The sequence below is a fragment of the Xiphophorus hellerii genome, chromosome 23 (genome assembly GCF_003331165.1).
Source record: "Xiphophorus hellerii strain 12219 chromosome 23, Xiphophorus_hellerii-4.1, whole genome shotgun sequence".
NCBI classification, from domain to species: domain Eukaryota; kingdom Metazoa; phylum Chordata; class Actinopteri; order Cyprinodontiformes; family Poeciliidae; genus Xiphophorus; species Xiphophorus hellerii.
In genome coordinates this window covers 25,957,845-25,982,448 of record NC_045694.1, presented here as the reverse complement: position 1 = coordinate 25,982,448, position 24,604 = coordinate 25,957,845, and the positions used below count along the sequence as shown (strand labels likewise).

General features: G+C 42.8%; 1 protein-coding gene across 1 annotated transcript in view; it reads right to left on the bottom strand.

Annotated features, from left to right (window-relative positions):
- Positions 1-24,604, bottom strand: part of gpc3 (glypican 3) — a 171,429-nt gene that overhangs the window by 46,304 nt on the left and 100,521 nt on the right. The window contains exons 4-6 of the mRNA XM_032554987.1: positions 7,372-7,511; positions 6,511-6,636; positions 338-449 (exon numbers count right to left, since the gene is read on the bottom strand). Of these exons, the coding sequence (XP_032410878.1) occupies positions 338-449; positions 6,511-6,636; positions 7,372-7,511 (378 nt within the window). The remainder of the gene's footprint in view (positions 1-337; positions 450-6,510; positions 6,637-7,371; positions 7,512-24,604) is intronic.

The window sequence follows — 24,604 nt, the reverse complement described above, 5'->3', positions numbered from 1 at the left end:
TGGCTCAATTACCGCTATGAGATTCAATAATCTGCCTTTTTTGGAGTCTATATCCTCCAGTTAATGATTAATCCATTCCTAAATTAGTTGACAATAACTTCAATAATCGATTAATCTGGATTAATCGTTCCAGTCCTAGAAAATAGGCCACGAAGCAAATTTTAAAAATGTTGGTGAGTATAGATTTTGACGTAGATGAGCTGAAGTGGAACTCATCTCTTTGTTTCAGGAGAGGAGACACGCAGAAACACGCCATGTAAAGGAAAGTTCAGAAATTCCTGCTGCCAAAGCACATTTGGTGCAAACAGAAACCGAAGCGCTGGGCCCTTCAGCTCACCTGGTTGATGTGTTTCAGTTTGTCAATGATCTGGCTGATGACCGGCTCCGGCTGCTTGTTGCTCTTAGACTCCGAGGCGGGATGAAGCCGTTTCTGGCTGGGCCCGGCAAACCTGAAAGAAAAAAACAAAACAAACAAGAAAAACAATAAGTGTTGCTGAATCTTTCCTCTTTTTTCCTGTAATCTGTGCTTGCAAAAACCACAGTGAGAGCTGCCATGTCTCCCCAAATACGGTGTTTATCACCATCTAGTGTCGGGAAAATTGATGACAGGTCTGAGACGTTTCCTTCCAGAAACCTGAAAAGTCCATTTGTAACTGAGCTCTGACTGAATGGAGAGCTGAGCCCTCAGTGGAGAAACATTTCTAAAGTTAGAAACAGTGTTTTCCAGGATTTAATGTCTTAAAATAGATTTTGTGGTAGATAATAAAAAAAACAACAACAATGGAATCCAAATGGGATTTTCTGGACAAGATTGAACATAAATCTCCACCAGCCTCTGCGCGTAATGGGTCTTAAGCTTCTAATAAGTGGATTTACACGAGCAGTTTATGCACATATTTTGTCGAGATGAGGCAAAAAATAAAAATAAAATCCTCACACGGTTTCAGTCATTATGCAAAGTTGAGTTGGAGATTAATTTTATGCATATTAACTTGCCACTTAGCGTTGCTTTAATCATCCGTGTCGATGCAACGACTTCAGGAGAGATGCGCTTCTGAGCTGCTGCTGCAGCTTGGAGGGTGAATTTAGCTCAAGCAGCCAACAGGCGAGTGCTTACAAGCCTCCATGTGTACCTTAGGAAGCGCTGCTCTGTTGACTCGTTCGTGTGCGTGCGTGTGTGTTAAGAGGAGGAGGAGCTGCTGTGTCTAAAAGGTGTGTCCTCTCCCCCCAGACTTTCATGCTGAGACTTTCCTGCACACGTTTGCTGAGTTCAGGCGGCGCCGCGATTAACCCGTTCCCAGCTTTCAGATTAGCTACTGCTTCCAGGTACTACCAGATTTTTCCATCCATCTTCTAACACCCTTGTCCCTAGTGGGTCGGGAGGTGCTGGTGCCTATCTCCAGCCAGCGTTCCGGGCGAGAGGCGGGGTTCCTGGAGAGGTCACTAGTTTTTTTTTCATTATCACAACAGTGCCAGGAAATATTGTGATAAGATTTTAAGTCCATAGCACTACTTGACAAGACTTTAAAAATTAGCTTTAGTTTGTGTGTTCATCTGTTTCACACTTTATTACTTTATGTTTATCTTCTGTAAAGACCATAGGGAAGTGTGTTAAATTAACAGATATGTTTTTCCAGCATTAATACAGAGGGTGGAGCCAGGGTTGTGTATTTTAGTCAGCATTGAGCTTTTTAAATCTGGATTACTCCATAGATTTGGAAACAAATGACATTTAAGGCGCTGCGAGGCAACACGTTAAAGTGTTTTTTTTCTTCTTTTTTTGCAGATTGCATTGTTTTTGTGATCAAACTTAAACTGAAACACAAATGTGGTTGTTTGCAACCTGAACCCAGATCCGGTTGGAGATGAAGTATCATCCTCTGCAGTAAATGATTGAAACCTGAATGTCTAACTCAAATCTGGACTCTTTTCTTCTTCTTCAAAGAAACTCAGTAAGCCTCAAAGAGCCTTGAGATAAAAATATATGAAGGCATATGTGTGTGTGTGTATGTGTGTGTATGTGAGGTCATTCTCTGCTCTCATCTCTGTGACACTGACCTGACTGCTCGCCCTCACACACACACACACACCTCTCTCCTGACGTCTGCGCTCATCACTCTTTCCCTCTATACTCAAAGTCAGACTTTTCATTAAACTCGAATTACGTTCCCCCAGTTATTTATTCTCCTTATTAGCCATGATCTCATCTCCTCTCAGCTCCTAATTATCACATTAATAATGGAAAGATGTGTGATCAATTAGTCAGAGGAGAAAGAGAAAATATGGGTCGAGGAGAGAGGATCTGGGGAGAGGGAGATGGAGTGAGAACGGGGAGCCGAGGCAGGTTAGCATTTCATGTGATAAATGCCACTCAGATAATTTTACCACAGGATCATTTAACACGCATCGCCGCGTTTCCCCACCCACTCCGTCTCTCTCTCTGTTTGTTATCCAGTCTCTGTGTTGCCGCCTGCCGAGCTGATCAGATGGGTAAACTCCTGCGATAAACTAATCTAATCACACCCCGATTACCGCACTATTACGCCCAGTCTGACCGGGACCAGCGCCTCCCACACCGACACAAACAGACGAGGAGGAAATAGGAGTCCAGGTAATGGAGTGTGGAGTCTGACACGTTCATATCACCTGATGGATCACGCCTCCACCCGGTCCCGATAAGGGCAGGCAGGCGCGCAGGTCACGGTGCGCTAACACTGCGGCTGCTACTGCGGATGGAAGAGGAAACCAGTTTTATCTGGAAGGGTCGGTAATTGAAACTCAACAGCAGCTTTATTAGTTTTCTGGTTGTTATAAAGGAGCTAATGTGGTCAGCACCGGTTCAGCGGTGACCTCACGCAGAATGGGGTTTGATTGTGTGTGTGGGGGTGTGTGTGTGGGGGGGTGGGTGTGTGTGTGGGTGTGTGTGGGGGTGTGTGTGTAGGAGTGTTTCATCGCAAGCAATCAGTGCTCAGCTTTCATGGTCGCATATGGAGGCTCACACTGCAACTGTGTATGGAAAATATGTCCAACACTCTACCTTAGCCTCAAACATTTTTACATGTTTTATTCATAGCTACATTTCTGAAAGCGGTTGTCCACTCCCTTATGCTGGTTTTGTATGAGGGTCTAACAATCACATGTTTAAGATTTTTATGACCTTTTTAAGAGAACAATGAATGAAATTTAACACCTGTATCACGGCAGAAATGCACAAGAGAAACAGCCATTACTGCTGTTTTTGCCCTTTTTAAAATGTATCTATACACAGAATGAATGTAGCGTTGTTATGGGTTGGCAACATAAAAGAAATGGTAGCAAGGACAAAAGTCATCCAACCAACTGGTGTTAAATTTGCACTTAAACCATGACAGTCGCAAAAAAGCTAGCTAGCTTTTCTCCTTCTGTTTTCACTGCATGACCCAGAACCAATGCTGCTAATTTAGCTGCTAATATACCTGTCAGTTAATGTATTTATTTAAACTGGGACAATGTACAACATTAAACCACATGAGGAGAAATGTACTGCACCAGGTTATAGATAAAATTGCTAATTTCCACCTTTAGTGCCCAGAGGGAAATTAGCTAGCAAGCCTAACCAAAGCTAGTTAGCGAGGGTATTTTAGCACCTGGTTAGCTTCAACCTCCATGAGTCATAGTAGCAGCTATGATAAATAACTTATTTTAAAGGTTTAGTGATACAAAGATAAACTTACAAGTCTTTCAAGGACAAAAAACAAGCATGGAAAAGGAAGAATCCAGCACTGATGTATGGACAGAGTCGCTAAGTGACAAAAGAGGCAGAAACTCTAATCAGCTGTGATAAGAGGGATAGCAGAGAGACTGGAAATGATCTACGAAATAGAAATTCAAGAAACAGAGCAAAAGAGTATACCAAGAAACTAAACATAATATGGCAAAATCTTAGAAACAATATTAAACAGAGAAATGAACTGAATATGGCAAGACCTGTGGAACACAACCCAAACGAGACAATCAAACACAAACAATAACCAAAACCCAAAGAATGTGAAATTAGTACCACAATAGACGAAGACAAGCATAAAAACCACCAATAAGTGGATGAGGACAACATGAACTTAGATATTTAACACTGATTATTACAAATTCCTAAGAACAAGGTATGTTATTTAAGAAAACTTTACTGAAAACAAATCAAAGTCTCGTGTCGTCTGAAAACGTATGGCTTGTGCGTATTTTTTATTTACTTTTTTTCCCCCAATTTGGCTGAAATTAGAAAAAGCAAATGTAACAGAAAGTTTTGCTGTGCTAAAGTATAGATAACTAAGAGTTAAATGTTGGTTTATTTTTTAAGTTTAAACATTTGTATTTGTTTTTTTTGTTTTTCAATTAACATTACGGCTCCATATTTTAGCTCCTTACTGGAGCTTTTATCACTCCTTGTGATTTTCCAGCATCATTAGATCCAAAGCAGGTAGGGAAGCCGGATTCTGCATCGCATCTCTCTCACGCCTATCGGCGAGGCGCTCTTTGATGTGGAGCAAAGTGTTGCTCCTCTGATCTCGGTTCCAGGTGGGGTGGTAAACACACGCCTGATTAAAAAACAAACAAACAAAAAAGAAAAAAACGCCTCATTTAGCGCCAAACGCCGCTCCTAAAGCATGTCGGAGGCGTTCAGCAGTCGACCTCTCCGGAGCTCACCCCTTTCCCCTCCTCCCCGCCTCGTCTAAATTTAACAGCGTGAGACAATGCGCCTGGTCCGGGTTTCTGGAGAAGGTCCTAAGAGAGAGGGGATAATGAACGACGATCCGGAATAGATTGAAAACGAATCCCGGCTATATTTGCAGGCGGAATGCCCTCGCAGATGACACAGGAGAATTGCTTGCTGCAGGACGTTGTAATCTCTCCATCATTTTGTCTCCCTGCCTGCCTCCCTGCCACGCTGCTATCGCGCCGTTCGGTCCAGCTTGCAATCATCCCCTCAGGACAGCTTCGCCCTCCTCTCGCCAAAAACTGATGTCTCCTTCACAGGCTGATGCCAGCTTTATGGAAAGATAAAAGAAGTTTGAGCAAAGATGGGAATTTAATCTTTGGAAGGCAAGAGGAAAAATATTAACCCGCAGGGGACTCCTATCTCAAATTTGTTAAGACTCATAATTAACAAAACAAGCGAGGAAGAAACAGATGTGTGTATCTGCCCAGGCTAAAAGTATGCAATGTGTAACAGTTTTTTTGTTTTTTTTACATATCTGTTAATCATTTTTGCTGTGACAGTGTAATCTAAGACCAATAATCTGTGTAAAAGTCGAGATCATTTGTCGTTTCCCAGTGCTACCACAGAAACAGCTCAGTCAGAAACAACCAATCAGAGTCAAGAAGAGGGTCTTAGCGCTGTCAATCAAGCTTATGTGAGCATGGCTCACAACCTTCCCTTTCGCTCTCTGCTAAGCTGCAGCTTCTTCCTGACAGCAGAACCTGTTACTAATGCTAAGGCTAGTTAGCATAGTGGTGGATAAACAGTTTTCCTGTAACAGTAAGTTGTTTCTCCGCCATTAACACATTTAGCAGCGCGTACAAAAGGTTGATAGACAGCGCTAAGACTAGGGTTGCTGACTGTCCCGAATTTTTAGTCAAGTTGAAGTGTGCCATACGGTATGCTCTTTCAACCGTATTTTTATTGCCATCTGTAATTTGTATTTACAAACACTAGATGGCACTCCTCCTCTTACTCAACATGACCTACATAAAAAAAGTAATGTGGAAGTAGAAAGCGAGTCTCTGGAGGAGAATAGCAACACTTAAATATTCTTGCATGGGCAGATGTAACGCCAATGTTGGGGAAATAAGAAATACTGCGGGATGACGTAACAACGGACGAACTTGAACTGTATTTTGGAGGTGCTGAGTTGGCAACTTAGCTAAGCCCCTCCTCTTGCCTATGATTGGTTGATTTTGATAGGGAGCTGTGCATTTTTTTTAAAGCTCATTATAGTAGCTCAGGGAGGAGGTGGAGGATCTAGATTTTTCTTTCATAGATTATCTGTCTCACACCATTAAAACATGGTGACAGTTTTAATATGTAAAAAACTGATTTAATAAATAAGTAAAAGTTACATTCTGTAGCTTTAATGGGGAAAAGTGTGCAACTGGAGCCACACAACAGGGAGCAAGTGAAAAAGCGCTCAAAGCAATCACAGTTCTGCAGGGTGCAGGAGATGTGCTGGAGGCGGGAGGCAGAACAACGGAAACAGCAGTTAACTGCACGAGGAGAAGGGGACAGCACGCTTGACATTTATAACATCCCATAGAGCCAAAGTCAAGATTTACACTCACACTCAGCTGGAGGAGAAGGAGAGAGGAGGAGGAAGCCCTTCAGCTCGGGGAAAACTTACCCTTCAAGTCACCTACGCGCTCCGAGACGTGAAATCAACCCGCCGGATCGAGGATCTGCTCGTGAGCCGATACGCTTTAAAAGCTCCGTGGATTTCCCAGCAGATGCGCTCAGAAATAAATGCCATTATTAATCCGTACCTGTCTGTCATCTCCTGTCCGTTCCAGCAGAGGGAGTTGTTCGCCGCGGCGAGCTCCCGACTGCACAGCGCCTCCCCGAGGCCGCTGTAGAAGGAGCTGAAGCTTTTCAGGTTGGTGATGAACTCCCTGAGGTGAAACGGAGAGAGAGACAAAGAATAAAACTATCACAGAGATAAAGAGAGAGAATTCAGCTTAATAAGACTGAGAGCAAGTTGATTAGATCCACCCCGACGCCCCCCCATGAGACGCAGAGATTAAAAGGGGCCAGAATAGGCGGCTGTCTCTGCTCCTTAATTGACATTAATCTGACCATTTGGAGACTGAAGCCTGCAGTCCTGCTGGGCAATTACGGCGCTCAGCTGGGGTCTCGAGTGGAGAGAGAAAGAGTGTTACAAGGAACCTGGTGAGACTGTGAGGAGCCACTTTGCATTTTACATTAGAGATCAAAAAACAGCAGGGCATCACTGGGAATTTAAAAGACAACGATACATGGTTTTAAAGATTTCTATTTAAAAATCTCTGCTTTCCTGAATCTTAAGAGTGTGGCATGCTTTTATTTTCAGCCATTACTCTGATCCCCCAACATCAGCAAATCCATCTGTGTAAATTATTTTCTTGTTGAAAGAGCCACAAGAAGCCAAACTTTCATTAAACTTTGACAAAAATATAAAACACTACAAAATGGACAAATTATTCCAACCAATTGAAGTATATGAAATTATTAGATTTTTAGCAAATTTGTTCAGAGCACAACCAGAAAATTCATCTTAAAGTTATTTGGTGTCCCGCCCCTTTCTTCTAACGCCACCCTGGGCAACTGCCCGCATCAAAACCCGTCCCTGTTTCCAGTGATTTCCTCACCTGCGGAGTCCAGCCAGCGTCTCATCGGAGTCTGAGGGCTGAGCGTCCCGGGTCGCAGATGCAGCAGGAGGCTGATGGAGAGGAGGGGCCTCTACAGAGCGGGAGGCTCGCTTCGTAGCGTGTCCACACATGCCGCTCACCTGCGGAGCAGAGAGGAGGAGAAACCGACACTGAGTGAACGAATTAACTTCCCTCTTCTCCCTCCAGCTTCAACCTGTTTATTTCATCTCCTATAAGAAGGGATGCTTTAGAAAACAAGAACCTGTCAGCAGCCAAACCGGCGGCACTTCTTCTTCTTTTTTCCCCCACTGAGCCCCTCTGCAAATTGTCATCTGTTTTCTGTGTGTTTATTTTTGGTAAGGAAGAAAGCAGTGGGGGTGAAGATGTGGGGGGCTAAGGGGGGCATTGTATTTGCATAACAAACAATTCACTGGATCCTCTGCCAGCCGCCTTGTTCAAATTTGTAATCATAACTCTCCCCGCCAAAAAAAAAAACACGAGCAGGAAACCGAGGCCTCCGGTTCGTCCTGTCTGTCCGCGCACTGTGGCTGCCATTGTGTCGTCCATGTGGGATGACATTACAATAACAAATAAGGAGTCCCTCTCTGTCTCCCGGAGATAATGGAGCTGGCACATTCTTTTCAGGTGTAATAAAAATGCAAATGGCTGCTAATGTTTAGCTTGTGATTTAATGATTTGGCGGATCCTTAATTTCCCCCGGGGATGCCGGCCCAGGCTTAATTCTGCCATGTAATGTTAACAGCTAATTGTGCCCGGCTTCCCTTAAAGCGAGCTGCCTGGAGAGACTGCAGCTGAATACCAATGGGTCCGGACGGAGCAGCACCGTAAGTCTTCATTTGGTTGTAGCAAAGGGCCACAAGCTCTCTCACACACACAAAATCGTGTTTTAATGACTTGTGGGGACTTTACATTGATTTCCATTCATTTTCAACAGCCCAGCTCTTACCCTAACACTAACCATCACATACCAAACTCCCTAACCCAAAAACAGCATGTCCCCTCATGAGAGGAACCCACATTGTAGACAGAGATAGGTCCCCACAAGGATATGAAAACAAGGATATCTCTCTCTCTCACACACACACAAACGTATGGACATGGTCGTGCGCGAAGACATACATGTTTTACAGCTTAAACAAAAGTTCTTTCATCTATTATTCACTTGAATAATGCACCTGAACCCATTAACATGACAGTGCTACATCATACACACTCACACACACACGCAAGCAAACACACACGTTACTTAAGCATTTATATTCAACAAATGCTGACAAGCGAAAGTGCTTATTGTCAAGAACACCGATTTATCAGGGTTAATCTATTCAGCGCTGCAACAGCACACACACACACTCCACCCTAACAAACATCAGGTCATCACCATGGCGACTTCCCTTCACTTCAGAGCTGACATCTAACCATAACGAGGAACACTGAATGCAGTTTAAGTCCCGTTCGGATGGATCCGCGGTGCCTGTGAGGCCGACTTGTCCTGACAACATCCGGGTTTAGAAAATGAGCGGATTGTGGGGAGATACGTGCGGTACGTTGCCAGGAGTATTACGATATCACTCCATATCGGTGAATCTGAGTGTTACAATCACTTGGATGTTTGAAAATCGAGCAGCTACACATTCAAACTGCTTCTGCAGACATCGGTGACTGTCTGCAAAGCTTAGAGTGACAGAACAGGACTGGGCAAAATTCAATAAAATCTTGCATGTTTAGTTTATTGTTGAGCAGATTAAAAAATTGCACACTACATTTATTTATACAGTTTTATTCATCCATCCATTTTCTAACACCCTTGTCTCTAGTGGGTCAGGACGGGTGCTGGTGTCTATCTCCAGCTAACGTTCCGGGCGAGAGGCTGGGTACACCCTGGACAGGTCGCCAGTCTGTTGCAGGGTAACACAGAGACAGACAGGACACAACCATGCACACACACACTCACGCCTAGAGAGAATTTAGAGAGACCAATTAACCTGACAGTCATGTTTTTGGACTGTGGGAAGAAGCCGGAGTACCCGGAGAGAACCCACGCATGCACAGGGAGAACATGTAAACTCTGTGCAGAAATACCCTGGACTGGGAATCGAACCCATGATCAAGGCAACAGTGCTACCAACTGCGCCACTGTACAGCGACAGTTTTATTCAATTAAAGTAAAATTTTGACGCAACCAAAGTGGTTTCCACAAGATGATTTTGGTTCTTCTGGTAAAAAGTTAATAAACAACGTCCCTAGGCGCAAAGCAGAGTTCGCTGCCACTGGACTCCAATTTTTCTCTTTTCTTTCCCTACAATATAAAATAAGAAATAAAATAGTTTTTTTTACTTGATCTTTATCGAAAGGGTCATGCAGCTCTACGCTAATCATATTAGTAGAATGGAAGGTAAAAATGTCTCTCTGGATTGCAAAGGGCTTGCTCTAGAGCAGGGGTCTCAAACTCCAGTCCTCGAGGGCCGTAGACCTGCAGTTTTTAGATGTGCCACAGGTACAAAACACTGGAATGAAATGACTTAATGACCTCCTCCTTGTGTAGATCAGTTCTCCAGAGCCTTAATGACCTAATTATTCTGTTCAGGTGTGGTGCAGCAGAGGCACATCTAAAAGTTGCAGGACTGCGGCCCTCCAGGACTGGAGTTTGAGACCCCTGCTCTAGAGTGACGCATCACGTCTCCAATGAACAAGTCTGGGTTTGGCAGCTGCTAACAGAAGACTACTTTCCTGACTGCAAGAGTAAAGTTTGGTGGAGGGATATTCAGGTGTGGTGTTGCTGCCCCCTTAGTTCTGGTGACAGGATGTCTTGACGCAGCAGCAAACGCGCTCATATATTTTGGTTTGTTACATACTCCCAACTTTGGGAGCGGCTCTCTGTAGTTGCTACATGACTGTACACCAGAGCACATAGCAAAGTCCATGAGGACACGGATGAGCAAGTTTGATGTGAAAGGACTTGACTGGCCTGCTGTCCTCAACCTGACAGAGTACCTCTGGGATGAATTAGAGCAGACACGGCGAGCTAGGGCTTCTTTCCCAATGCTCTCCTGGAAAATCAGTCAAATATTCCCATAAACATGGCTTCAGAGTTCACGGACAGCCTTCCTAGGACAGCAGAAGCTGTTGTAGCCACAAAGGATATTGGGCCAACTCCATGTTGAAGCCTTGTGCATTATGTGTTTTCCAGGCACATAAAGCCATTTTATAGCACAATCAAGTAGCTATGTTACCTCCAGTTGTCATAAAAATGTTCTATATATATCAATTATGATTTAAAAGACATTTTACTACTAATCACCTTTAAATTGGGCCTCCGTCTCTTTAAAAAGCTCCTGCTCATTTTGAAGTTCTGTCTTCAGGAAGTCATCACAACATGGCTCCTCTATTAACCTTTTAACAAAGTTTTTACTAGTGTTGGACTGAGAAGTAGCTCCTATGATGAGCTCAGCTGATGCTCTGTTCCACCAGGTGTTTGCTAATTGCTGCTGGCTAGTCTGAGGGAACTGAATGGGACTCCGTCTCTTGGTAGCTCAGAGAAGCTGCGTCCTTGAAGGCGGGGCTAGGTCCACCCAGGTGTTTTGCACCGTTTAATGGTTGCCATGGAGATTAAAGGATTTCGCAAACATGCATGAAAGAATCAAAACAACTCCAGGTTTGTTTTTCATGAGGGAATAACATTATAACATGGTGTAAAGCTCAAAAAAATTAATACTACATGATACTGCCACTTTAAGAATGGGATGCCATCAAAGTTCACGTGAATGTTTCTTAATGCTTAAGGCAATGTAGTTTGTCGAGACTTGAACTCAGATCCGAGTACAATTTGCTGTGACACAAAGTAAACAGGTGTTCATATGTATTTGTAAAATGTTTTTGTCTTTTTTCTCCTTTATTTTGTAATGCGTTGTTGTTGCTCACAACCAGCCTTAGATGTAACAACATCTCCAGTGACTTTGTGTATCCGCCTGACTCTACCAATCACTCAATCTGCAGACACCTACAGTGATGCTGGTGATTTGCTCCCAGATCTCACTCACAACTCCTCGACCCAAACGCTCTCTGGTGCTGCTGGAGAGGCTACTAGCTTCCAAACTTCCACGACAAACATAATAAGCAGTTTGAATATTATCTGAAAGCATTTTTCTGAACCATCTGAATGATCTGCCCTAGTTCAGTGTTGGCGTTCAGAGTGCATGAGGGTCATAAAAAAACTATAACAACTTATTTCCTTACTGATTCACAGCATTAATGTCCTAAGCTAAAATACATCTGCCTCGATGTTCCATCTACATAAAAAAATATGTTATTAATTAAAAAAGAAATAGCCGTGATTGCTTTACTGTGCAGCTCAGACTGCTCAATCACTTGTCATTCAGTCTGAGATGAGAGACAATCAGACAAGATTGATGAGGAAAAGAGTGTTGGAAAAATGCTAATTATACATTTATGCTCATCAAACAATGCAGTGACAATATATAAGATGATCCTGCTACCGAAAAGCAAAGAAACTTCAGTCACTTACCTGTAAAGCATGAGGGACAGTATTAGAAGTAATGACATCATGTCTCTGATTTAAGCTAAATAATCACTCCTTTAGAGCAAACCAAACTATTCTTATACGTCAGACTTATCGAAATAATAAATCCCAATTTAACTACAGACCCACGATTTATCAGTATTAACATCGGTATCGATATCATTTTTTTAACATATTGGTATTGGTCTGACAAAGTCAATATTAAAACGGATATTTATTTCCATCTTGTTGCCGTTTGTTTCTGGAGTGGAGGAGGTTGGTCATGTGACAGTGATACTTGTGCAGCGAAGGATTGTGGGTAGTTTAACTGAAGAAGACAAGTAGTGGTGACGTCACTGGTTTGGCCGTTCTTTTCAAGATGTCAAAAGGGCAGCAAAATATAAGCAATGTATTGGTAAATATCGGTTATCGGTACCGCCAACCTCTGCTGTCCCATGCATTAAATAAAACCGACATCTCTGATCACCAACAATCTAAACAGCGTCCATGGAGAAAATACCAACAACACTGTAAGGTGCCTCTCTGTCCGTTTCTCTGCCAGCTCATTTCCTCCCCTCACATCTTCCTCTCATGTAACTCTTTCATCTTTGCGGGGCCCGCAGCGAGCGCCGCCGCTCCCGCAGGCCATGATTAATGCGATCGGAGCTGCGCTCGCCTTTCTGTTTACGCATTCCCGGGAAGCCGGAGGGGACTTGTGACACGAGCAGGAGAGGGCCCAGAGGGAAGCAGGGACTGATTCAGCACACAGACTCTGCCCTGCCCGATTGTTTTCAGATTCTTCCAGGAAGGGGGGAGGCTCATTAGCCAAGCATGAGCATCACCCAGGCCTGGACAGACACAACCAACAGGAGAGTCTGCCGATAAAGCCTGGCTCTGCGGGGAGAAGCGGAAAATGTCTGTGCGCCTCTGTCCATCCCAAGCAGTCCACCTCGCCGACACACACCGTCACACACATGTTCTGCTGAGCGTCTGCTCCTCAGCGTCTGTGTGGCACTTTGCTCGTGCAAACACGCCGTAAAGATAATCTCTAAACAAATCAATGGGAATGCCCATGGGCCAGGAACAAATTTATGATGAGGCTTTTACATTGTCCTTGATCATGAGGATTTACAGCAACTACAAAAAGAGAAAAGAGCCTCCGTCCATTGGTGAAGCTGGAGAATATCCGATGAGGACCCAGTCAGTCCTCCTCCACCTCCTCCCTCTTCTTCTTCTGCTCCCAAATGGACTCTCGTCACCAGCGGTAAAACTGACAACTGGTGAAATCCATGTGTTATTTCCACTGAAGACCTTTCAAAGGGGGGATAGTCTTAAAGTGAGTAAAAAGTCAAACGATATCCAGCTGTCACAGTTATCTCCAGAGGAAAAGAGCTCTGGCTGTGTTGAAAATGAAATATTGTCTTCCACTGCTTCACACTGATAAACAAAAGAAAGAAAAGAAGTTGCACTGTAAAGAAAAAGTTTCATTTAAAACCTTCCCAACTCCAAACTCTAATTTAAAAGTGGGTCTCTGTTAGGCAATTACTATTAACTATTTCCTCTCAATAGGAATCACACTGTAAGGATATTAGAGTCAGATGCTAGCTAGCATTAGCTTTCACTTGGTTGGTATCAAGGTGCACCGAGGTCTCCAGTTATTCTAGTTTAACATTCTGGGGAAAAAAAAATCTAGTCTCATCAAAGTTGTGGAGCATATAGTAACACGGTTCTGCACCTCCGCCCAAACAAATCCAGTCTAACCCAGAACAAACCTATAGATATCATCTCCAAGTCCACGCCCGAAGTAAACCTGACATATTTATACTGTATTTAATAATATTTTACTGCTTTTGTTTTTAGACCACAATTTACACAGCTGTGTAACTCCTGCCGTTTTTAGCGTTTGTTTAACGTCTTCCTGCTCCATTTAGTCGCTTCTTGTAACAGCAGAGTGAGTCAGGTGCAAATCGTCTGGGATGTGTGACTGATAGGAGCTGCGTGCACATTGTGCTGTGCGTTGCGGTTTTACAGCCCAATTAACTTCTGCACCTTAATGTCTTCATGTCCTCAACAGGGTAAACTAACTACTCTATTTAGACTACAACAAGCAGATCGTCACAACTTTATATCATGCATTCTTGTTTGGTTTTCTCTCTGTTGGATGGACTAAAAACTTATTAAACTCGCCACTGAAGCCCGACACCGACCCGACCATCAAGCACGTCGTTTTTCAGGAATTTCAGGTCGGGTTTGGTTCGGGGCATAAATCTAAACTCTCTAAGGATCGGCCTCTGCTGCTCCAACACAAGGAGCTGAAGAGTCGCCCACGCTTCCGCAGGAAGGGGTTTATGGTGAGAGCAAAAAGTCCAGCCTGGCCACTGGCCGCTGCTAGCTGTGAGGCGTTATAAAACGCTGCCATCCTCGGTGAAGAGGCAGTGGTCTACATAGAAGGTGCGAGAACAGAGGAGAGAGAGGAGTTGTATAATCAGAGCGACTTCCAGGAGGAGCGATCGTCAGACTCACATCCGAGAAAAGGGCAAACGCAGTACCACCTCAGAGTGGAGCACATTTCTCTCCAAAGAACCCGAGGAGCGTTTTCCACTTCATGACTGTTCCTGAGTTCATTCTTTGTCTGGTTATTTTTGGACAAGGTCTAGGCACAAATGCAATCAGGACATTGGCAGGCTGCACGCCAGAGTTTCACTTCAGGAAACTGCAAAGAAAATATACGGCTACTAGCAGCCAGTTCCCGTAGCCGTGTGTCATGTTAGCCAACTACTGTATCGTTGTCTCATGTTTGTCAAATGTTGTAACATTTAAGAGATTTCCACCCCATGATTAGCAAAAGGTGAACACACACAGTACTCTATTTTAAGATATTCTTTTTGAAAATAGCTGAGCTACACACAGGAAGCCCGTGGTAACTCCGGAGGAGCCCCCGGGTACAAAATTCCTCAAGCTAAAGTCTTTCTGAAGGAGAATTAAACACAGTGCAGGGATGTAAGCGCTTGTGTTGTGGTTGCTGCACACAAACTCGACAAAAAGACCCATCGAAGAGACACGGAGCACGACAATGATTTACACAAGCACAATTGCAGCTAATGCTGTGATCAATATTTTCAAGCAAATTTAGAACAACGAACAGCTGAACGGTGTTGAGAGAAGTTACACTATCGTGGGAGAAGTGCTCTGTGTTTTAGAAACAATGTGAAAGTGCTGGCTGGACGTATAAAGAAAGGGTTGCGTTGTGCTATGGAGGTATTTAAGCAACTACTCAAGACGTAGACCAGGAAGGTAACGTCTGTGTGTCCTGATCTTAGTCCTATCGAAAATATGTAGCAAGATGGCCCACAAACCTGACCCAAAACACACACCTTCAAAGGAAATCCAGCTAAATACTAATAAAATTCAAATGTATAATTTGGAGAAAAGTAATAAAAGTCTTGTTATTCTGGAAATTGAGCAAATAAAAATCGTTTTTTGTCATCCCAATTTACCTAAAACATAAAAAGCTTGGTCGGATTTCACGTCAGAATGTGAGAAAAAATGACTGTCTTTTTTACACCTTGTACGTAAACGTCTGGTTTTGAACAATATCACAGTGAATAGTGAGTGAAATTCTGCACTGAGCAAAAAAAATCTGTTAAAAATGGCTTTAAAACGCACAAAGTTTCAAGCTGAATCACGTTTCCAGCGTTCAAACCGGCGATCAGAAGTTAATAAGCTTAATGGCTGAATTGATGTTCATTAACTTTTAAGCATTTTGCCATCGTTTCTAGAGCAACATCTATAAAACTAATTGGTTTTTGATGAGTCCTTCTTTTTTTTCCCCTTCCTGTTTGTGTTTTTGCGACCGGAGGGCCGATTATTCATCTATCATCAGACGAGCAAACTGTTTGTTTGTCAACATCAAGCGAACCACTTAGCTTTCAATTATTGTCAACAAAACAACAAACAGTTCCTTGGGGGAGTTTCGAACAGCATGGCCCGCCTTCTGAAAAACTGGGTTAAACATGACTTCATTGTGTCTGAACAATGAAAACACACTTGACTTGACGAATAATAACTTTGATGATATTTTGCAGCTCCGGCGGTGTTTACATTTCAGGGCCGAGTCTGGCTCCTGCCACGTTAGAGCTGAGTAATCAGAAAATAAAAACGCAATACATGATTAATTGCTGCTCTTGCTCCGTCTTTGAAGCAACAAGTTGGATGTAATTTAAGCTCCCTGAGAGCAAAGGTAAAAGGAAAAAATGTATATACATGTATATTGCTGATTGAAAGTGTATTATTGAGAGAGAAACTCAAGGAGGTATTTGATATTTAACTTAGAAAAAGAATTATAAGTATTCTTTCACCTTTGAACTTTTTTTTTCTTTTGTATTTTGCAACCACAAAGTTCACACAGCACAGGAGTCGAGAAGGTTAAAGCAGGGTTAGGTTATGAAACAACAGTCCAACCAACCTGTGAGAATCTTAATGAGCATTGTTCAGTCCTATCAACTGAAAAGTGCGGCAAACACGTAAATCTATCGAGATGTGAAGGGACAGGCCTGGCAGGGAGACGGCAAATCAGAGAAGCAGACTAGAGGTCAGCCATTAGCCTAAGAGTGCAAGTCACTCAGCCAGAGCCACAAGAAAACGGTTGACTATTCAGATCAGAGCATGTGCTAGAAAGGCCCAGTCCAAACCTAAATCCAATTAAGAATCTTGAATATTGATCTTGGCTAAAATATTTGACGGGGTGTGCGTAAGACGGACATGACACCATCATAAACATGACATAACACCTGCTATGAACATGAAGGAGTTTTCAGGAATGTTTACAACTATTGTCATGAAGTGTCAATTGGTAAGTTATTACACTCATGATGCAAAATTGACTATTTGGTCTTTTAATACAAATTTTATTACGGCTTTGTATTAAAAGTGTCATTATTTACCGAACAATGCAAAACTGACACTTTTAATGGACTTTTAATGCAAATTTGCATTAAAGGTGTCACTATCTACCGAATGACACATCATGATAACAGTTGCAAACATTCATAACTCCTTCATCTTCATGACAGGTGTTATGTTTATGACAGCACACCCCGTCGAATATCTGTCTATAGGCATGCAAAGATGCAGACATACTGTAGAAAAAGTCTTGAGTTGTAAAAATGTTTTGTAAACAATTTAAAAATTACATTTAAATTAAAAAAACAAAACATTTTATTTGTAAAACATCTTAAGGGAGTGGACGGGCATTATGTAAAATCATAATTTTTCAGTTTTGTTATGTTCATCATAAACATGCCTGTAGTGACGCTTTGATTCTTTCATGCATGCTTGAGAAATCCTTTAATCTCCATGGCAACCACATTCAGAGGTTCCTAAACGGTAATTCTCATAAAGTGCCACCTCTTTCCATACAACTGCTCTTTGGAGCCGAAGTCTCCAGCTCAGCTCCTCTAGACTAGCGGCAGCAGCAATTAGCAAACGCTCATCATAGGAACTACTTCTACCTGGGAGGCTTTCCATACCAAACAGTGTAATGATGACTTCCTGAAGGTGGAGCATTGGTGAGAGCTGGGGCTTCTTAAAGAGACAGGGGCCCAATTTCAAGGCATCAAATCGTAATGTCAAAATTTCTTTTGAATTCAGTTTGACATGCAGACATTTCAACAATTGAATGTAACATTGTTACTTGATTGTACTACATGGAAAAAACCACCACGAGTCCTTTTCCTTTTCCTTCCCAGATACAATCATGCACTGACTTGTGTTGGTCTACCACTTAAAAATTTCTGATGTTACCCTTAAAAAAAACAAGAAACAGTGAGACTTACACAGACATGAATGATTTTCTAGCAACGTTTCAACGTGCAGAAAATCTCTGATCCTGCTCAAATCTGTCACATTTCCGGCCTCAACCTACTTCCCCTTCTTCATTTTCAACCGAGCGGGTCACCAGGTGATGGATACCTCTTCCACAATCTCCTGTCCTCCTCCCCCCCTTGGGCTCACTTTGACACCCCACTCCCCCTCACCTCCTTCCCCACTCCCACACCAATCTTTTTCCTCCCTGGTTCTTTGTCGCTCTTTTTCTCCTGTCCTTTTCCTCAGTAACTGGTAAAAATAGAGCTTCATAAATCATGCATTTTTTTCTCACAGCAGAGACAGAGAGAGAGAGAAATAAAAAATGGGAAGGAAAAGAAATAAATGAGGGGATGAAGGAGTGGGAGAAAAAGATGTCGAGGGGGGAGAGAGAGAGAGACGGGCAGCGGACGGAATAAGAAAAACTCCATGGGAGAGGAGGGAAGCTGACAGGGGAATAGATTGGAGCGGTCGGCCTCTCGGCTGCCCTTGCCGAGCCTCTTAACGTCGGTTGATTTACCCTGGAGTTGCACTGGATGGAGGGACTGAATGTTAACACGCCAGAGAGCGGGGCAGGGCGAACCCTGAGTGGTCATCTCGCCTGCGGAGCTGCTTGTTCAAAACCCGCAGAGGAGACGTCTTCCTCTGCATCTCAAGGACTCTCTTACTCAGATACTCAACCCGTCCGCCTCCTGAAGCGGCGGGGGCCTCAGTCCCACTGGAGGGCGGGTTAAGTGGGAGACGGAAACGACAACCACATGACACTTGGAATCGCAGAGCACCGCAAAACAAGGCTGCGATGCGTTCAAGATGTTAGCGGTGTACGGCCGAGTCGCTCTGAAACGCTGCGGGTTTCTCCTCGTCTCTTCAGACGCGTCGCTGATTCATTTCATCCCCTCCCACAAGCATTTTAGAAGAGCGTGGAAAATGGATTATATGCTGCTTAAATTGCTGTTATTCACACTGTGGTTGTGTGCTGAAACATACAAGGTTCCCATGTCACATCAGTCCAAAATGCGGATATAGGATTTGTCTTAAACTGTGTAGAAAAATAAAACAAATAACCAAAAGCAGATTTGATTAAAGGGACAGTATAATCTGTTACTAAGGCACATGGTGCCATTTTATATCACAACGGACTAACTAAGTTACCTTCAGTAAAATATTCTATATATCAAATATGACTTAAAATAACTTTGATTTTGCAATTTGATGCTTTGAAATTGAGTCCCTGTCTCTTTAAGAAGCTCCTCCTCATTCTGAAACGCCACCTTCAGGAAGTCATTACAACATTCCTCCATCAAGCATTTTTTTTTTTACCGGTGTTTTACTGAAAAGCAGTTTGTATAATGAGCTCAGCAGGTGTTTGCTAATTGCTGCTGCCGCTAGTCTGAAGGAGCTGAGTGGGGGAGTCATTGTCCGTGAGGCGGGAGCTCGGCTGGAGGTCTGCAGCTCTGAGGAGGAGCTTTGTGGAAGCAGGCGCCGCTTTGCGAGAGCGGGCGTTTTTACAAACCCGACTGGTTGCCATGGAGATTAAAGAATCTCTCAAACATGCATAAAAGAGTCAAATTAACACTCCAGGATTGTTTTTGATGAGTGAATAACATTATAACATGATACCACCTCTTTTAACTACTTTCCATCTGATTAGTTCCTCTGGTTCCTTTGTCATTTCCACCCATGCCTCAGCACATAAACCCCCCATTTTGTTTCGTTTTGTTTGTTTTCTTTTTATCGTTCATGGCTGGATTCGTCCGGTCTCCGTTCGCCACCTGCATTCCTCATCTCCACGCATCATTTTGCGTAAGGTATTATTATTTTTTATTGAAGCACACCGGAGTTTGACCACGGCTTTCCATGCATTTGGGATTTTCCAACAACAAATCATGACAAGAATTTTTTTTTTCCACCTAAGAAGCAATGTACTTGTAGATGTAGTGCTGAAATAGAAAAGCTACAAACACAACAGCTGTGACACACACGTCGAATCTGTCATTCATTAAAGTTGAACTTCTTTAAGAAGAAAGGCAGTCGCACGTGCTAGCAGTGATTGAAGTGGAATAAAAAAATAAAAAAGTGCCAGTACTTGGCGTCAAGCAAACGTGGGACAGAAACATGAATGATATATTTATATAGATCTATCTATTGATCTGGGGATCAATAGTTGCTTTGTACAAAAATGACAAAGAATAAAAAGAAGCCGGTTCTTAATCAAATCCAATTGAGTCCAAAGTGTCGCTTCAAGCAATGAAAAATAACACCGAAAAAATAAAGATACCAAACAAAAAGTTCCTTAAAAACGTACAGAAACATCGGGCGTGCCGTGGTGGCGTAATGGTTAGTGCGACCCATATTTGGAGGCCTTGAGTCCTCGACACGGCCATCGCGGGTTCGACTCCCGGACCCGACGACATTTGCCGCATGTCTTCCCCCCTCTCCTTCCCCGTTTCCTGTCAGCCTACTGTCATATAAGGGACACTAGAGCCCACAAAAGAAAAAAAAAAAAACCCAAAAAACGTACAGAAACATGTAGAGAAGCTTATGGCTGTTATGGTTTCCTTCTGTAAAACATGAGGGGAGACTGGGGAAAGATGAGCTATTTCGTAGGATCCCTACATTAAGGCAACCTTAGGTTTGGTCGCTAACTTGTGTCTCTGCCTGTATCTCAAGATATTGTACATTCCTTCATACAATCACCAGTGTAAACATATAACATAATAAAGTTTGTCACGTGGTTCAGCATAACCCGTGTGTGGGGGTTATGCAAACCTTATTTGTTTTTATTAAGCAAATAAGGTTTATTTGCTTAATAAAAACCATTTGCGGGGTAAATGTATTTTATTTGTTGTAACACAGTTTATACAATTACTTTTTTTTTAAATTGTTACAAATTACTGCTAAACTGTACCGTTTAGTAAATAACGATACCACCAGAATGTTTTTAGTGGACCTAGAAGGCAAGCGTTTGACGTCAGGAAAGAACCTGGAAGAAAAATTTTAATCCTTCCTCCAGAATCATAAAATCTTTCAGAGCACAACTGATATATTAAACAAATTAAAAATATCTACCATGGTCTAAACACAATTCTTATAAAAGTTATGATTCACTTTCAAGAGTGAAAAATGTTTTTTATTTTAAAGGGGGAAAAAAACATCTAAACACTTTACCTCTGAGGTTCGCACCTTTCCTAAACTTTATTAAATGATGCCTTCCTCCTAACTATTGGGCCGCATGATCAAAGTTTTCGTATTTTTAATATAGTTTTTATTATGTTAGCTCATTTTCTTCCCAATTAGGCCTGACCTCAACCAACCCACTGCACTTTAGCAATATTATTGTTATGTTAACATAATATTAGTTCTATTTTTATCTTTGATAAATAAAAATACAAAACTACATGCAAAGGTGCAAATAAATAGTTCATTACTGCAGCTTTTGCCATATTTAATATGTGTGGCCACCATATTGGATAATGAAACAGGGGTTTCTTGAAGACCTAAAACTGAATTCTGACTTCAGGGTTTGTGTTTTTCTCACCGAAAACTCAGAAAATCTAAAATTGTTCATTCGGGGGGTGGCGCCCTCTGCTGGTTTGGCAAGTGGCTTCGGTAAACCTCAGGCCAGCTCTGGCTGCAGTACTGACATTAGCTTGTACATAACAAGCGAAAGAACAAAGTGAAGATTCATTTTCATCTATGTTATGGTTTCATTTCTGTCCTTGAACTGAACGGAGCTGCTGATGGCATGTTTTGCTAGCACCTTTGCTTAATAAAAATCCAATTTTTAAAATAAAGATGCTGCTAATGAAACGTTGTAATTTCCCTCAGCCACCACAAGAGGGTGAGCTGCAGTTCCTCTACCTTTTCTTTCTTTTTTCTTTTTTTTAACAAAACTATATTCCTCCACTGCAACAGACCGCTAATAAAATATATTTTTTTAAAAACCAAAGAGTGACGTTTCTGTATGAACTCAGAGCTTGTTTACATATTAGCATGTCCTCATCAGCCTCAGGTTTGCTCAGATCGTCTCGATGAACAGGTCAACTGCGGCGAAACATCCAGGTGTGGTCTAATTGTGGCTCATCTCCTGTGGCTCGGTGAGGCTAAATTAGCCGGCAGGAAAACAACGCCTCTGTCCCCTCGAATGACACCAAGTGGTTGCATTCGAACCTTACACAGGAAGCAGACAGACTCCACAAACTTAATGTGAAGTCCGCCGTGCCGTCAAACAGACGCGCACGTCAAATTGGTTTAAATTTAAATGAGAATCCCAAACGGCAGGCTAAACAACCCCGCCATGGTCTGCTACTCACAGATACAAGCGCTCCCTCCTGCTGCAGAGTAAGTGAGGTCAACCTGTGTGTTAATAAATGATGGCTTCTGAGTGGAAACCTGGTCACCGCGGGGATTCGGGGCGCGAGAGTGAAAAGTTCAGCAAATATACAGGAGCGAGGAGCACATCCAAGCTCTGTGGCTCCAGAAGGAAACAAGGCCCTTCATATTTTATGAGCTCGCCTCTCCGCCTTCGCATGAGGGCTGCGAACTACGCTGAGAGTTTTATCACACTCCACATTACGGGTCACTGCCGCTTATGAGTAAGAGACAGATTTGAACAAGACATGCTGGGAGAACCTGTCTTTAGAAACAACTAGAGGGATTTTTTGTTTTTTTACCTTTTACCTGTTTTTTATAGTTCTTTCATGTGTTTTCACGTCTCATAAAAACGTAACATTACCACAGGCTTAGATGTGGTAATGTAATGCATTGCAAAAACTTTATATATGTTGGACAAACTAAAGATGTGTCTGATCAATGCTGTGGGGACAAGCAGCCGTCGGGTTATGAACATGTTTTACGTGATTTCTTCGTCTGGTTTTCTTCTACAGAGATTTAGGGTGTTTTCACTCCTTACAGTCCGGTAGACTCGGTTTAAAATTGCAACATTTGTTACATTTTTAGTTGGTGCGATTCGATTTCACAATGCACTGAATCAAACATTCCAAACTAATTTAAAAACCTGTTCCCCTCCTCGCCTGCGGTGGCACTGCATCAAAAACCACTGAAGGAAACGACATTAGTGATGGGATTTTCGGCTCCTTTTCGAGATGCGGCTCTAATGGCTCTTCTTACTGTGGAGAGCCGGCTCTTTCGGCTCCCAAACGGCTCCCCATATATATTTTTGACATTATTAATTAATTAATAGCTTAAACCTAATTTTATAATATTTTGTTTCATTATTGACATTGTTAAGCACTTATGATGAGTAAAAATGCCGCATAACAATGCTATAGCAATACCGATGCGTGTGATGTCCGCATGTGCCTGTGCAGGTTGTTTGTCCAGCCTGCACGATAGGAAATGCTGACTTTGCACAGTCTGCACTCTGCCCTGGAGCTTGATGTAGCATTAAAATGAGTCCAAATCTTGCTCCGTTTTCTGTCACTCATTTATTTTCACCTATTCAGTTCTCACACTGACTCCCCTTCTTTCTGTCGTGCTTCCTGACCGCTGAGTGAGTGTCTGTACATAAACACCTGCCGACGAACGCTATACAGCTTGGCCAATTGCCTGCCGTTTCCACAAAAAAAGTGGAGATAAACTTTTTTTTCAGTGTTTTCCCGCCACATTATTAATTGAAACTATGTGTGATTGGTCAGATGTGTGGAGCACACGCTTGACATGAGGGCAGTGGACCGACCGAGGGAAAAAAAACTCTCCGCTCTAGCGCTGGCAGAAGAGCAAAACGTGAAGGAGAGGGAGAAGGGGGAGGAGAGACAGCGAGGCACCGCAGGACAAAAAAAAACGATGTGGGGAAAAACTATCGGCTCTGGCACTTGCAGAGCACAAGCACAACAACAGGGAGGCGGAGAGACAGCGATATACTGTAGAAAAAAACCCGGCTCCCAAATAGGATCCTAAAACGGCTCCCATTGTGGAGCCGGTTCCAATCGTTCACTTCAAAGAGCCGGCTCTTAGAGCCGGATCGTTCGCGACCGACACATCACTAAACGACATGAAAACCTCAGAAGAAGACACTGAGCGCAACTTCCTTCTTCACAGAATGTAAATAGAAGTGGAGTATTGTCAGATTTGAGCAGTTGTAGGATTTCTCTTTCGTCTTTGATGAAAGACCATGAGCAATTTCTCCTGTTAGCGCTACAAAATAGCTAATGTTTGTTTTAGCTGTATCAACCCAGTTTCAGTGGTTTCCGCTTTAGGACCAGAGATCCCTTCAACTGAACCGAGACCAAGGTTTGTAGGCGGACCAGAGTTCATTGTTTTGGTCCACATCAGAGTTTGATTGCACATTCACACCTTCCCAAACAAACCAGACTTTCTATTTCTAGGCAAGTGAACTAGAGTTTGATTAAAACAGACCAAACAACAGGGCTGGTGCGAATCCATCCTTAGAGACAGTTTGCCAAATATGTCCTTAAACCTGACGGCATTTCCTTTTTTTGAAAAGACGCCTATATTTGCCCCCTGTTCTTCCCACTTTCATCGACTGTTTTAGGGAAATGCTCACACCCGGCAGCACTGCTACTCCAATTACTGTAATTCTCTTCTCTGTGGTTTGCCACACAAAAGCTATTAATAAGCTTCTATTAGTTCAGGCTACCGCTGCTCGCAAGTTCACCAGAACCCCAACTAATGAGAACGTTGCACATCTACCATCCTCTCTCCAAAATGCTCCTGCATCACACCCCATCCGGAATTATGATTCCCAAAACTCTCTCTCTATTCCTCCAAGAATTTTACAACGACGTAATAACTTTAAATGACTTGGATCCTAATCATGCATAGATTGTGTTTTTTTTTTTTGGTCACTCT